Below are 14,007 nucleotides of genomic sequence, written 5' to 3'. Positions count from 1 at the left end.
GTGTCTGTGGACACAACTGTGCCGCCGTTGTCTGCAAAATGTGTCCCTGTTGTCTGTTCACCTGCAAGCGAGAAAACATTTGACGCAACTGTGGAGCCCGTGCATCTCAGTTGCATAAAGAAGACAGTTTTAATACCCTACAGTACACTATCTATTGCGCAAGGGCATACTAGTTTATGGGTGAATAACTGCTCTAATGAACCTACAGTGCTACCGAAGGGTCTGAAACTTGCATAGATTCGTGAACACCAAGTATTCTCGCTTGCCACCCTCGTAGAAAGCAATGATTTCCCGGATAAGACCCGTTGCGATAATCTGCACGCCAGGGACACCACCATTATGGCTATGATTGATAAGTCACTCAGCACCAAGAAACGTAATGAACTGGCGAGTATTCTGCGCAAACATGCCGGTGTTTTTTATTTCGCTCAGCATGATTCACCGTCATTCCCCGCTTCTCGTATAAAGCACCGAATCGACACGACATCTCACAGACCTCTCCGACAGAAACCATATCGTGTATCGCCTTCGGAACGCGCAGTGATCAATGAACAGGTTTGCGAGATGCTCAAGCAAAATGTAATTCAAGAATCATGTACTCCGTGGGCCGCTCCAGTAATTCTAGTGAAGAAGAAGGACGGGACATGGCGATTTTGTGTTGACTACCGCCGTCTCAACGCCATCACTAAAAAAGACGTATACCCACTCCCGCGGATTGATGATGCTATCGACTGTCTATCATCAGCCTCTTACTTTTCGTCTGTGGATCTGAGGTCAGGCCACTGGCAGATTCCAATGCACGAGGAAGACAAGGAGAAAACGGCATTTGTTACAACAGATGGACTATTTGAATTCAATGTGATGCCTTTCGGACTCTGCAACGCACCCGCAACCTTTGAGCGATTTATGGACAACATTCTGCGTGTATTGAAGTGGAAGTGTGTATGTGTTACTTGGACGACGTTGTAATTTTTGGGCGGACCTTTTGTGAGCACAACACACGCCTTGGACTCGTACTGGCCTGCCTAAGCAAAGCACGTTTGGTGCTCAACTCAAAAAAATGTCGTTTTGGAGAGCACCAAACACTCGTCCTTGGACACTTAGTAAACAAAGAAGGCATACGACCGGATCCCGCCAAGACGGCCGCAGTGGAGGCATTTAAGCAGCCAAACTCGGTGAAAGAACTGCGCAGCTTTTTGGGGCTTTGTTCATACTTTCGCCGATTCATTCCTGGCTTTGCCAATATCGCATACCCGCTCACGTGTCTGCTTCAGAAAGGTGCGCAGTTTGACTGGACCCCGGAATGCGTGTCTGCTTTTTCGGAGTTGAAGTTTCTTTTGACGTTCCATCCGATTCTTCGACACTTCAATCCTCTCGCTCCCACTGAGATTCTCACAGACGCCAGCGGTATTGGTGTAAGTGCTGTCCTGGTTCAACGCTTGGATAATCAAGAACACGTCGTAGCGTATGCAAGTCGCTCGCTCAGTAAGTCCGAGCGTAACTACACTGTCACATAGCAAGAATGCCTTGTAGTAGTCTTCGCAGTGCAGCGCTTCCGGTCCTACTTGTACATACGCCCCTTTACCGTCGTGACAGATCATCATTCTCTCTGCTGGTTGGTCAATCTGCGTGACCCATCTGGTCGGCTGGCGCGCTGGGCACTTCGTCTACAAGAATATGACTTCACGGTTTCCTACAAAAGCGGCCGACGTCACGCTGACGCAGATTCTATTTCACGACTACCGCTGCCAACAATGAAATGTGACGCGGACACCTTCGATACCTATATTGCATCACTCGACCAACCATTTCCCGATAACAAGACCTTTAAAGACGAGCAACAAAGGGACAGCACCATACAACAGCTTCTTGCTACAAAACCAAAATCATCGCCTACGCGCTTCTGCATCCGAGACGGGCTAGTTTACAAAAAGAACTACACCAACACCGGCTCACGATATCTTCTGGTGGTTCCGAAGAGTCTTCACGTTTATGTGTTGCAGGCTATGCATGATGACCCAACATCCGGTCATCTAGGCACAGCAAAAACTCTTTGCCGTCTTCAAGAAAGATTTTACTGGCCCAAAATGCGCCAGACGACGGAACAATACGTGTCTAGCTGTAACGAGTGTCAACGTCATAAGCGCCCAACAAGTGCTCCTTTAGGGAGATTGCATCCGGTGCCGCGCCCTAGAACTCCATTCGAGCAAGTCGGGATTGACCTCCTTGGACCCTTTCCCTGGTCTTCTGATGGAAATCGCTGGATAGTCGTTTGCACCGACCATTTAACACGGTACTGCGAGACAGCTGCCATACCATCGGCAACTGCAGCCGATGTGTCTTCCTTCATGCTACGTTTTGTAATTCTTCGACATGGACCTCCCCAAATCGTAATCAGCGACCGTGGCCGACAATTCACAGCAGACGTGATGGCAGAGATGCTTCGTTTCTGTGCTTCAAGGTTTCGGCACTCTACACCATACCATCCCCAAACGAACGGTCTAACTGAACGAACGAACAGAACTCTCTCGAACATGCTGTCTATGTATGTTGCATCCGATCACAAGGACTGGGACAGTATTCTACCCTTTATCACATTTGCATTCAACAGCGCTCAGCATGAAACTACCGGCTACAGTCCTTTCTTTTTTCTATATGCTCGACCACCTCCTCATACCCTGAATACCATCTTCCCGTGTTTAGACCACCATGATCCCTACATATTCGAGATCATCTGTCGGGCAGAAGAATCTAGACGCCTTGCTTATTTGCGCAATCTTGCTTCGCAAGACCGTTCGAAGGCACATTTTGACCGCCGACGCCGACACGTGACGTACAATCGCGGCGACCTAGTGTTGCTGTGGACACCAACTAGAAAACGCGGTTTGAGCGAGAAACTGCTAGCGCACTATGTATCTTATCTTGTTGTAGACCGTATCAGTGATTTAGTTTACCGCATAGCGCGTCTCCATTCAAACGGCCGACGGTCTGCAAAAACTGAACTTGTCCATGTTGCACGTTTGAAGCGCTTTATTCCTCGAGAGACTGTTTGACTCGCCCAGTGGGCTTCGTCTGCGCGGAGGGAAATGTTACCACATGTGTAGTTTAGGTATGTGCACCTGTGTAGCGGGGAACATGGTGGTAGGAGAAGAAGAGGACGTTCGGTTGGTGGCAAGAGCTCGCGGCTGCGCGTTCACTGCGGTATACCGTCGAGTCGACCGTTACGTCTGCTTCGAATAAACCCCTCATAGACGTAACAATATTATCAAGCTCGACTGGCCAACATGGTTGTTATGTGACGAAGTAATGAATAAAAAAACATTTCAAAATAAAAAGTACAATAATATTGAAATAATGCGATGCCTCCTATTTTTATATCTAAATACTCACCTCTAACAGTATCTAGCATTAAAACTGCTTGATTGTACACCTTTCACATTACAGGACCTCGCGAGCAGCTGAACCAGCTGACAGCTTATATGGATGCGTCAAACATTTACGGCTCCACCGAAGAAGAAGCCAAGTCTCTACGAAGCTTCAGAGATGGTGAGTGAACATAACATTCTCGGTCGCACATGAGGGTGGAGAAGACTTCCTGGGGCAGAATGGCAGGTTCTTAATGCGTGTGGCCACTTGCAGGACGCCTCGCTTCCACCTTTTTCAGCAGGGACGAGCTTCTCCCCCGACAGACCGACAGCACGCAGGAGTGTAACGAGCAAGGCACGGACTTCATCTGCTTCCGGGCAGGTCAGTGCCCTCTTTGCGCATATCGCGCACTTGCCAAATTTCAGACTAAGTACCTGAAGCTTTTTAGAATAAATTAGTAAATAAATAACAAAAATCAACATAGAAACCATCTTTGCAAGCAAATAGCGTTGTGATCGAACATAATTGTTTTAAAACTCTTTAGCGTTCACGTCCTATACAATCTTGTTTCTAGTGACCTACTTGTTTACAAACAAGTGGACCTCGCGATGTATGCACTAGTATACAGTACCAGCCCCCCCCCCCCCCCCCCCAACGAGAGCAAGCGCATTGTTTATGCTGAACTAGACAGGTAGTTATTGCGAAGCATGCGATCTCAGCCGCGTGTCACCCGGAATGAACAGCCACCGCTCACTGCAAACCGCAGGCGACGAGCGAGTGAACGAGCAGCTGAGCTTGACGGCGATGCACACGCTTTGGATGCGCGAGCACAACCGCGTGGCTGCTGAGCTACACCGGCTGAACCCGGGCTGGAAGGACGAGATCCTCTACCAGGAGGCCCGGCGCATTGTGGCCGCCGAGTTCCAGCACATTGCCTTCAATGAGTTCCTGCCCATCCTGCTAGGTACGTAGTTTGTGTGATATAGCTACTTATATACAAGCAACATCTCAACCTGTAGTGCACCGGGGGTCTCTTTCAGCTGTATCAATGAATGCATGTGCGTGTGCATTTATATGTGCGTGCGTGCGTGTTGTTATAACGGCACGGCATCACTGAAAGCTGGCAACTTTGTTTAGTTATCTGGCGTTACGTGCCATAACTGTCATAATACCAATATGGAACGCTTCATGTAGTGGTATACTCGAGATTAGTCATGACCATGCATCTGATGTGCACCCAAAGTATGCAGCATTTTTTGCATTTGGCCGCCCTTGACATATAGGGCCGGCTCTGCAGGGATCGAACTCGTGACTGCAAGCTTATACCGGCGACATGGCTAACACGGTGAAAGAAAAGGGAATGAAATTTGACAAAACTACTTCAATTAGTATTTCTTTTTGTAGGAAGGAAGGAAGCAACAAAAAGGGAGAAGGCAGGGAGGTTAACCAGAAAGACATCCGGTTGGCTACCCTACACTGGGGGATAAAGGAAGGGGACAAGAAAGACGAGAAAGAGGGAAGAGAGGGAAAAAAGGGGGTGGGGGAGAGACTGACAGTAATTTCACTGCAGCGTGTAGAAATCTACCGCATGTCAGAGGCGTTCACACAAGCCTGTCTTTCTCAGGAAACGCAGCAGGGCTTTCACTGCCTTGTGGGCTGTCGAGGCATGTGTACGTTGCTGTAATAGCACCTGCACAGAAAGAGGCCGATCATCCAGTCGCCGCATTGCGTTGGCAAGTACTTGTCTCTCTGAGGCAAATCGAGGACAATGACACAGCAGGTGTTCGATATTTTCATCGGTGCCGCAAACATCGCACGCCGCACTGTCAGTAATTCTGATTAACGTGGTATAAGCTTTCGTGAAAGCAACTCCCAGCCAAAGGCGATAGAGAAGCGTAGCTTCACGTCGATGTAGGCCGGGTGGAGGCCGGAGTTGTAGTGATGGGTCGAGCTCGTGCAGTCGTGTACGTCGTATGCTTGGTGTGTTCCACTCGGTCAGTGTGAGACTGCGGGCCAGTTGACGAATCTGCCTCGCCGCATCCGCTCTTGAAAGCGGTATCGGAACACTGTTCCCTTCTTTATGTGACGTGCAAGCAGCATGATCTGCAGAATCATTGCCGCCTATACTACTATGCCCAGGTAACCACTGAAAGACGATGTCATGGCCTTTTTGTATTAACAGGTGGTGTAGTTTCATGGTTTGGTAGGTCAACTGGTCGTGGCATCCGCGTCGGAGAACTGATATCAGGCACTGTAACGCTGGTTTTGAGTCAGAAAACACAGCCCATTTACCTGGTCTTTCTTCTGAATTGATGTGTTCCAGTGCATTGCGCAGAGCCTCGAGTTCTGCCGTCGTCGAACTCGTCACATGTGAAGTCTTAAAACACCGAGTTATCCCTTGTGATGGTATAACCACTGCTCCACCTGAACTAGACGGCGTAGTAGAGCCATCCGTGTAAATGTGCACGTGGTTACTGTAGTTTTCTTCCAGTAGGGATAGACTCAGTTGTTTCAGGGCATGTGTCGGTAAGTCCGATTTTCTCCTCATTCCTGGAATCATTAAGTGAACTCGCGGCCGGCTCAAGCTCCAAGGAGGAAGCAGTGGCTTTGATGCAGGTGCGTATGTCTCAGCAAACGATGAACGATGCTTGGAGACAATAGTGCCGTATGTCGTGCGGGGCCTTTCAGCAGCTAGACTCGCCAGGTGGTGAGAAGGGGTCCTGGCATAATGCCTGAGGTGCATGCGCATTGTCTCGGTAATAATATGCGTATTTATCGAGTGATCTTGAGCGATGGCAATGGTTTCAGCCGTTGAAGCACTGCGGGGTATTCCAAGGCATATCTTAAGTGCTTGGGCTTGAATGCTCTGAATTGCGCGCAGGTTGGTCTTGCCGGTGTTAGACATTGCAGGTAAGCTGTACCGTAAGAATCCGATAAACAGCACCCTGTACAGTTGTAGCATGGGTGATATGGGCACTCCCCAATTTTTTCCAGCAAGGAATTTGAGCATGTGGCATGTTGCGATCAGCCGCTTCTTCACATAGTTCACGTGTGGAGTCCACGACAGGTTTCTATCTATTATGACTCCCAAGAACCTGTGGCTTCTGCTGAACGATATGTATTCTTCATTAATCGATATACTGTAAGCAGACATTGGTTTCCGCGTGAACGCTACCACTGCACACTTTCCGCAGGACACCTCGAGGCCTTGTTTACGAAGATAGCATGACGCCGTTGTAGCAGCCTTCTGAAGGCGGGCGCGAAGCTGAGGCCTTGTCACACCTGATGTCCAAATGCAGATGTCATCAGCATAGACAGAAAGTTCTACAGTGCTAGGTAGCTGCTCGACTAGACCAGTGAGAGTTAGGTTGAAAAGGGTAGGGCTTAGCACTCCTCCCTGAGGAACTCCTCGGCTGCTGTAATAATCAGGTGTTGGGCCATTCGCTGTCATCACGTAAAATGATCTCAGCTGTAAGTAGCTGTACACCCACATATATATCTTGCCACCAAGACCTACTGTTTCCAAAGCACTAAGGATGGCTTCATGGGTGACATTGTCGTAAGCCTCTTAACGTCTAGAAACAGAGCGGCGCACAGTCTCTTACAGGCTTTCTGGTGTTGAACATATGTCACCAGATCAACAACGTTGTCGATTGACGAATGGCCACGCCTGAATCCGGTCATGGATACTGGATAGATTTCGTAGTGCTCTAAATACCACTCCATTCGTGTTAGAATCATTCGTTCCATCGTTTTTCCCACACAACTGGCAAGTGCGATAGGACGGTATGAGGCAATATCCAAAGGAGATTTACCAGCCTTTAGAAGTGGAATGAGGCGACTTGACTTCCATGCCTGGGGAACAGTACCAGTCTGCCAGGAGTCGTTGTATAGGCGTAAGAGTGCCTTCCGAGCTTCGTCTCCAAGATTACAAAGGGCACGATAGGTAATGCCGTCAGGACCGGGTGCTGAAGAACGTCTGCACAGAGCCAGTGCCGCCTCTAGCTCATCCATAGAAAACTGGCATTCCATACGGGGATCACGTGAGGGTGGTGGGTTGTCAAAAGTTCCCGTTCTTGATACTGTGAAATTGGAATCACCGGCAATTCTTCTACAGAAAGATTCTGCGACGTCAATCTCTCTGCATCGAAGGTGAAGTGTCAGAGATGTAAACGGGTGTCGCTGACCCAAGGTTGTGCTAAGACCCCGGACAGTTCGCCATATCAGTGATAGGGGCTTTCGTGGATCCAACGACTCGCAAAAGGATGTCCAACGTCGCCTAGCCAGTTTATCCATGTGCCGCTGCATTTTCTTTTGAATGCGTCTAGCCAGCCTCAAATCATCCATGCACTTTGTCCGTCGGTACCTTCGTTCTGCACGACGGCGTATTGCGCGAAGTTTCTCAAGCTCGGTGTCGAAATCGGTGCGCTTGTGACTAGTCAAATGTGTATGCGTGGTATTCTGCAGGACATCCTTTATCGAGTCCTCTAGGTTATATGATGAGCCGTCGGTACAGCAGTCTTCCATTAACATTTTGAATTTCGGCCAATCGGTGTACTTGAGGCCTCTTGAGGACTTGGAGCTGGTGAAACCTTCTATACACAGGTAAGTTGGTATATGGTCGCTGCCCCGCGTTTCCAGATCCGAAAACCAGTGCACTTTCCTGATAAGTGAGCGAGAAACCAATGTAAGGTCCAGGCAGCTGCTATAGGCTGATCCGCGTAAATATGTAGGGCTTCCATCGTTACAAACGCAGAGTTCGTACTCCGAGGCTAAGGACACCAATTTTCTTCCTCTAGAGTTGTCCCTGGAGCTTCCCCATAGGAAATGGTGGGCATTGAAGTCGCCAGTGATCACCCATGGCCTTGGAGTCGATGTCAGAATACCGCGTAAGCGCTCGCAGTCAAGGCGGCTTGATGGAGATAAGTAAGCTCCGATAATCGTGAAAGCAACCTTATCCTTCTTCACAGTAAGGCACACATACTGATTCCCTTCATCAGGCGAGACTCTGTGGTGAACGTAAGTGAGGTCATGGCGCATGAATACAATAACTTTGCTGCAGTCTCTGTGAGTGGAGGACATAAAGCACTTATATCCTGACAGCTTGATTGAAGCACATAGGTTGGGTTCACAAATCACAATAATGGGGAATCGGTTCACAAATACAAATTGTCTAAAGTCAGACATGCGCGACTTCAGTCCTCTGGCGTTCCACTGAAAGACAGATGCATTCTTGACTTCCGCTCGAAACGACGGTGCCTCGCTGGCCATGGTTCTACCTTAGAGCTGCAAGCACCGGACTCAGGGTGTCCAGCACATGCAGTGCGGTCTGCGCAGCAGAAGTCTTCATATTACTCAGTAGGACACGCATGGTACTCATCAGCGATTGCAGCAAGCTTATCACTTGATCTTCATTCATCGCATCACTGGTTTGAGGGGTCGTCGAGGGCGGCGGGATTTGATGCAGCTCCGAAGTAGGTTGACGTCGTGGAAGAGAGGGCCACTGTTCGGAAGGCGCGACTGCTGTCCCTTTCTTCTGTTTGGCAGTATCCGTCTTCAGTGAGCTCGGTGTTCGTGAGTCAGCCTCTTTGATAGAGGATGACAACTCTCTATCGGTAGAGGCGTTTTTCCGTGATGGTCTTCGCCCACGACGCCGTCGTCGGCGTAGTGTAGCGGCAGCTTCCTTGTGTGTTGAATTGTCACGCACCATATGCCTGAGTACCGCGTGCTCGTTTCGCACCCGCGGGCAATCTTTGGATGAGGCCTCATGAGCGCCGTGGCAGTTTGGACATCGTAGTATGGTGGCACTGCAGGCGTCTTTTGAGTGAGACTCAGTGCACCGCGGACACACAAGTTTGTTCTCACAGACACCTTTTACGTGTCCCATCTTGAAGCACTTGTAGCATTGCAGTGGCTTCGGTATGTAAGGACGCACTGAGTGGCGAACATGGCCAACTTTGACATACGAGGGAAGGCTGTCTCCCTCGAACACAAGCCTCAAGCAGCGTGAGTTGCCGAGTCTGGTAATGTGCGTAATGCGGGTGCCTTCAGTCGCTGGCTTTATTAGTATTGGCAGGTCATTAGCTGAGATGGAAAGATCCACATCATAAATGACGCCAACAGTGCCATTACAACCTGTAGCGACCATTGGCCGAACTTTCACGTTGCCGATTTCTGTTATGTGCCGAAGGCTTTGCAGTGCGCTACGGTGCATAACGTCTACAGCAAGGACATTCTTTCGTGCATTGATCCTCACGTCTTTGATCTCATTCGGCGCGGTTTCCTCGAGAAGCACAGAAAGAACTTGCCTGTTGAGGAGTCGCAAGTTAGATGCAGGGTCTTCAGGCATAAACAGCATGGTGTGCGGCCACCGCTGTGGTGCAGTCTTAACGGTGGAAACACTTGCCGACGATGCCGTTCGCAGCAGTCTTCGTTTTGTAGATCGATTCATGACGACCGTGAAGTCATCATCCGATGACTCAAAGCCATCCGAATACAAATCGGTTGCCTCACTGTCGGTGTCGCTGGACGCGTTGCTACGCTTCCTGGATGACGAAGTCCGGTGCGACGGTTGCACGCCTGGAACATTCTCAGGTGTGTCCTGAAGCATCACCGCAAAGGAGGGAGCGGCAGCTCCCAGGATTTCCAGGAAAACAAATTGAAAACACTGAGACACGGGCACAAGCGTTCTGTGAGAGAATCACTTCGTCGTCGTCCCTTTCTTTTTGTAAAGCTCAACATAAGGTGCGGGCCTAATATGCAAGTGTAGAGAATATTAGGCAGTGTCTGTCGATTACCATGCGACAACGTAAATGTTTGCGCCCTTTGTTGCATACCGCAGAACTAGAAAGCGGCACCGAAACTAATGACAAAGAAAGGTGCAGAAAATATGTCAGGAAAATCTAGCATTATATCCACGCACGGGACGCTCTTAACAAGCTGATACAGATTGGCGTTAATGGGAATGAGGGGTACATTCAATTTCAGAACTTGCGCTTTCTAAAGTAATATTGACAGCCGAGGTCCACTGTGGTCCTCAATAGCAAAGAATTGGCAGTCCCTCTCGTTAACTCTGAGAGGACATGCGAAAACCGATTCCATCACGAAGCGCTTACTACTTTGATGTTCTTACTCAGCTTTAGTCAGGAGGCCACATCTTCAGCTTTACTCGGTGATTGTCGTGCGTGTCTCGCCCAAGCGTGATCTTCTTGCATTTTTTAGCAACACTCTAAACTGTGTTGAAGTCAGTCGTAGGTGTATACTGAGAAAACCGGGTCTAAAAAGTCTATTCGCGTGGAAAAAAAATCGATGAGAAACGTTGGAGCACAACCGGGGTCTATTTAAAAGAACGTTATTTATTTATTTATTTATTTATTTATTTATTTATTTATTTATTTATTTTACAAAACTCTAGTCCATGACAGACCGAAGCAGGAGTGGCATGTCAAAGAAAAATAAACATAAAATAAACTAACAAATAAATGAGAATTACAAATTCGTAACGCAACTAGCAATCTAACAAGAATTCATCACTAAACATAGAATACGTACGTACAAGGTAAAAACCACAAAAACAGAAAGAAAAGTCACTAAAACACCAATTTTTACAGTAAGCGGAAACAATCTTCTCAGGGATATACATGACGGTGTGTCCGTCACGCAGGCTAATTGTTACAAAGATGCGGTATAATATGTTCGACAGTATATATATATATATATATATATATATATATATATATATATATATATATATATATATATATATATATATATATATATATATATATATATATATATATATATATATATATATATAGCAAAAGAAAGTGATGGTATTTATTTTGCAATTCTGATACATCAACTCCCTTAAATCTTTTTACTCTCCCCTCTATACAGGATGCACGCAGTCGGCAAGTACAAAGGCCAAAAAGATCTGCTACGTGTTCGCATTAATCTCAACATGTATCCCATTGATACTTGTATTGGTTAATCGAATGCAATAAAAGCGTTACCGCTTATCCCACTTTCAAGTTGTGACGGCGTAGCCATTTACGCCACGCTCATGCGGATACCGAAGAATGTTCACATCATGGTAAACATTTCGTTTATGAACAAAAAAAGTGATCGCTGACGCGTTTGCAATACAACACATGTGTAGAGCTTTTTTCTGGATGACAGTGTTCATGCGCTGAAATCGTTTCTTTTGCAGGCCGTAACGTCATGGAACAGTTTGACCTGTTGTTGACACCCTACGGATACAGCCACAGCTACGACCCAGAACTGAATGCCGGTATCGGCAACGTGTTTGCTGCCGCCGCCTACCGGTACGGACACACACTCGTGCAGGTCAGTGGTCAAACAGATCGATAAGGCATATCTCATCTATCAGTTGCCGAACATCGAAGAGTCAACACAGACAGCAAACTTTACGCACGACCTGCATGCACCACACGGCAAGCGACCGAGGTGGGCACTGTCTGCAAACTAAGGAAATCGTTGCCATCACGTGAAGCATCATGAGGTTCCAGCTGCTGATGCGGGGCGTTGAGTAGAAATAGCTAGTTAGTGGGATAAGCACTGGTGGTGTTCACGTTATTTCTCGTATTTTGCGTGCTTCCACCCTTAGTAAGCATATGGAGGTCTGTGTGAAACCGCTTTTAACTATATATGAAGGCGCACATTCGGACGAGCGTGGCACGTACAAGGCCTGTTTTTACGACTAATGAACCAGCATGCGTCCAGCAGTGTGTGGATGCTGAAAGGAGCGCGCCTCAAACGTGTTCACTATCTAGAATATTCCCTTGAAGATAGAGAAAGACAGAGATGTGACACGCAAACGCAGGTAGGTTAACCAGCAAACGAAATAGCAACAAAAATGGTCGGGGTATAGTGACATTGAGGTTGCATAATGGGATCGAGACAGTGTATACGAGAGCAGGCATAAATGCAGTAGCACAACCTGCGGTCATGACAATCAAGTTCATTTTTAGTTGCTTCACACGTCTTGGAGCACATTGGTACTAAACGCTTTGAGGAAGAACATCGGAAGCGTTATTAAAAGGTCGCAAGTTTGGTCCCTGCCAGCGGCAATATCTTTTCGATCGCTTTTCTTTCTTCACATTTACATAAATTACTGCTGATACTATCCCTACACTTTTCTTGACATTATTGTCTGTTAGTTCTCATTATTATTGTGTTTAACAAAGCAAACGAGCCCTCAAGTGTGCACTTGTTTTGTTCGAACTACGACTTCAAGGAAGACAAAACACACCCAGGAATGCCGTGATTTGCAAATGGCCCGCTCACACAGTCATAGTCATGGGTTGCACGCGTATACTTCCTGCCGTCATAAAGCTTGATTTGGAATAATGTGATTACAATATTCATTATTTGCCCAAATTTTAGCACACATCACACTGAAATACTTTGTTCATGTAGGGTAGTAAACACTGGCGACATCGCGTTCACTGCTATTCTTCTAAAAGGTGTAGCATTTTAAATGTAAAACAGTGCAGAGGTATTTCTTTCTGGAGGCTTTTATTTTCTTTTATTTGGAACATCTCGAAAGTATCAGCTTAGTGAGGTTATCTCCGGTAGGTTTGGTTGTAGCGCTGAGTGACAAAGTGAGGAAAGCTGGACTTCAAGGAAGAGACGCACGTGCAACTGAGCTTTGCTTCTCGTCTCTCGCAAATATATAGCTTTGAAAAACACCACGTGGTAGCGACACAGCCAAAAAGACAAATAACACAATCGTGCACCCCGCTCATCGTCGAGACAGTCCATCTCGCTTGAAAATAAGCCAGCAAAAGGCTTTCTCGTGTATTTCTTGCCCATCTTGCTGATGACGCGTACGCTTCGGAAATATCTGGTTCGCTGCGGTAAGGCGTACTGTGGTGCATACCTAAGTAATACTTGCACAAGCATATATGTCAGCATATCTAAGAAATGTAAGCGCCAACTCGTCCATAAAAATGTGACTCTGAAATATATCTGGTCCCTCTATTCTTTATCTTTTGCCCTATCTATTTAGCGCTCAGGTGCGCAGCCAGTGGTTGCGCTTTGCTTGTGACAGCGTAATAATAGATTGCTCCCCGTGTCAGGCATCGCGTGGTTTGACCGGCTTGTCGGTATTTGTCGGTCGAAACTATATACTTAGCAAATTTTTGTTCTCCTGTTAGACCCAAAAATGTGCAATAAATTTTCGGCCCATTTGTTTTGTAAGAAACTTCTGTGTACACCGAGCCATCAGAATGTCTGCAAAGTTTTCAACGTCGCATTTTCATATTGTAACCGTAGCTAGAGCTCGAAGTCATGTGATCAAATAATTTATGGTCTAAAAGGTAAGCGTGACGATTTGACAAGGTCAGGAAACGTCGAGCACATCAACATGACCATTTTAATACGTCTTCAGTGGTGATGATCGTTTTATTGTTCAACATACACAACGGCAAGGTTAACTGCCTAATATGGCGGCACCAAAACACATACGTAAAATAGTCTAACTTCCGTATTTTCTAACAAGCCTCGACTTGAATGTCGTTCCTCACTTGACAAAGTAGAACACGACGCCATTGCTCGACTAAAAATGAAGTCACGCTTCTCAGGAATTACTGTAAATTATCACCGATTCGCGGTAACTTG

General features: G+C 47.1%; 1 protein-coding gene across 1 annotated transcript in view; it reads left to right on the top strand.

Moving 5' to 3' along the window:
• LOC119187450 (salivary peroxidase/catechol oxidase) overlaps positions 1-14,007 on the top strand; it is a 55,202-nt gene that overhangs the window by 23,283 nt on the left and 17,912 nt on the right. The window contains exons 9-12 of the mRNA XM_037435563.2: positions 3,445-3,546; positions 3,640-3,747; positions 4,133-4,330; positions 11,576-11,712. Coding sequence (XP_037291460.2) covers positions 3,445-3,546; positions 3,640-3,747; positions 4,133-4,330; positions 11,576-11,712 — 545 coding nt within the window. The remainder of the gene's footprint in view (positions 1-3,444; positions 3,547-3,639; positions 3,748-4,132; positions 4,331-11,575; positions 11,713-14,007) is intronic.

The sequence above is a fragment of the Rhipicephalus microplus genome, chromosome X (assembly GCF_043290135.1).
Source record: "Rhipicephalus microplus isolate Deutch F79 chromosome X, USDA_Rmic, whole genome shotgun sequence".
Classification (NCBI taxonomy): Eukaryota; Metazoa; Arthropoda; class Arachnida; order Ixodida; family Ixodidae; genus Rhipicephalus; species Rhipicephalus microplus.
The sequence above is the reverse complement of the archived record's forward strand: the minus strand, read 5'-3'. Positions and strand labels throughout refer to the sequence as shown.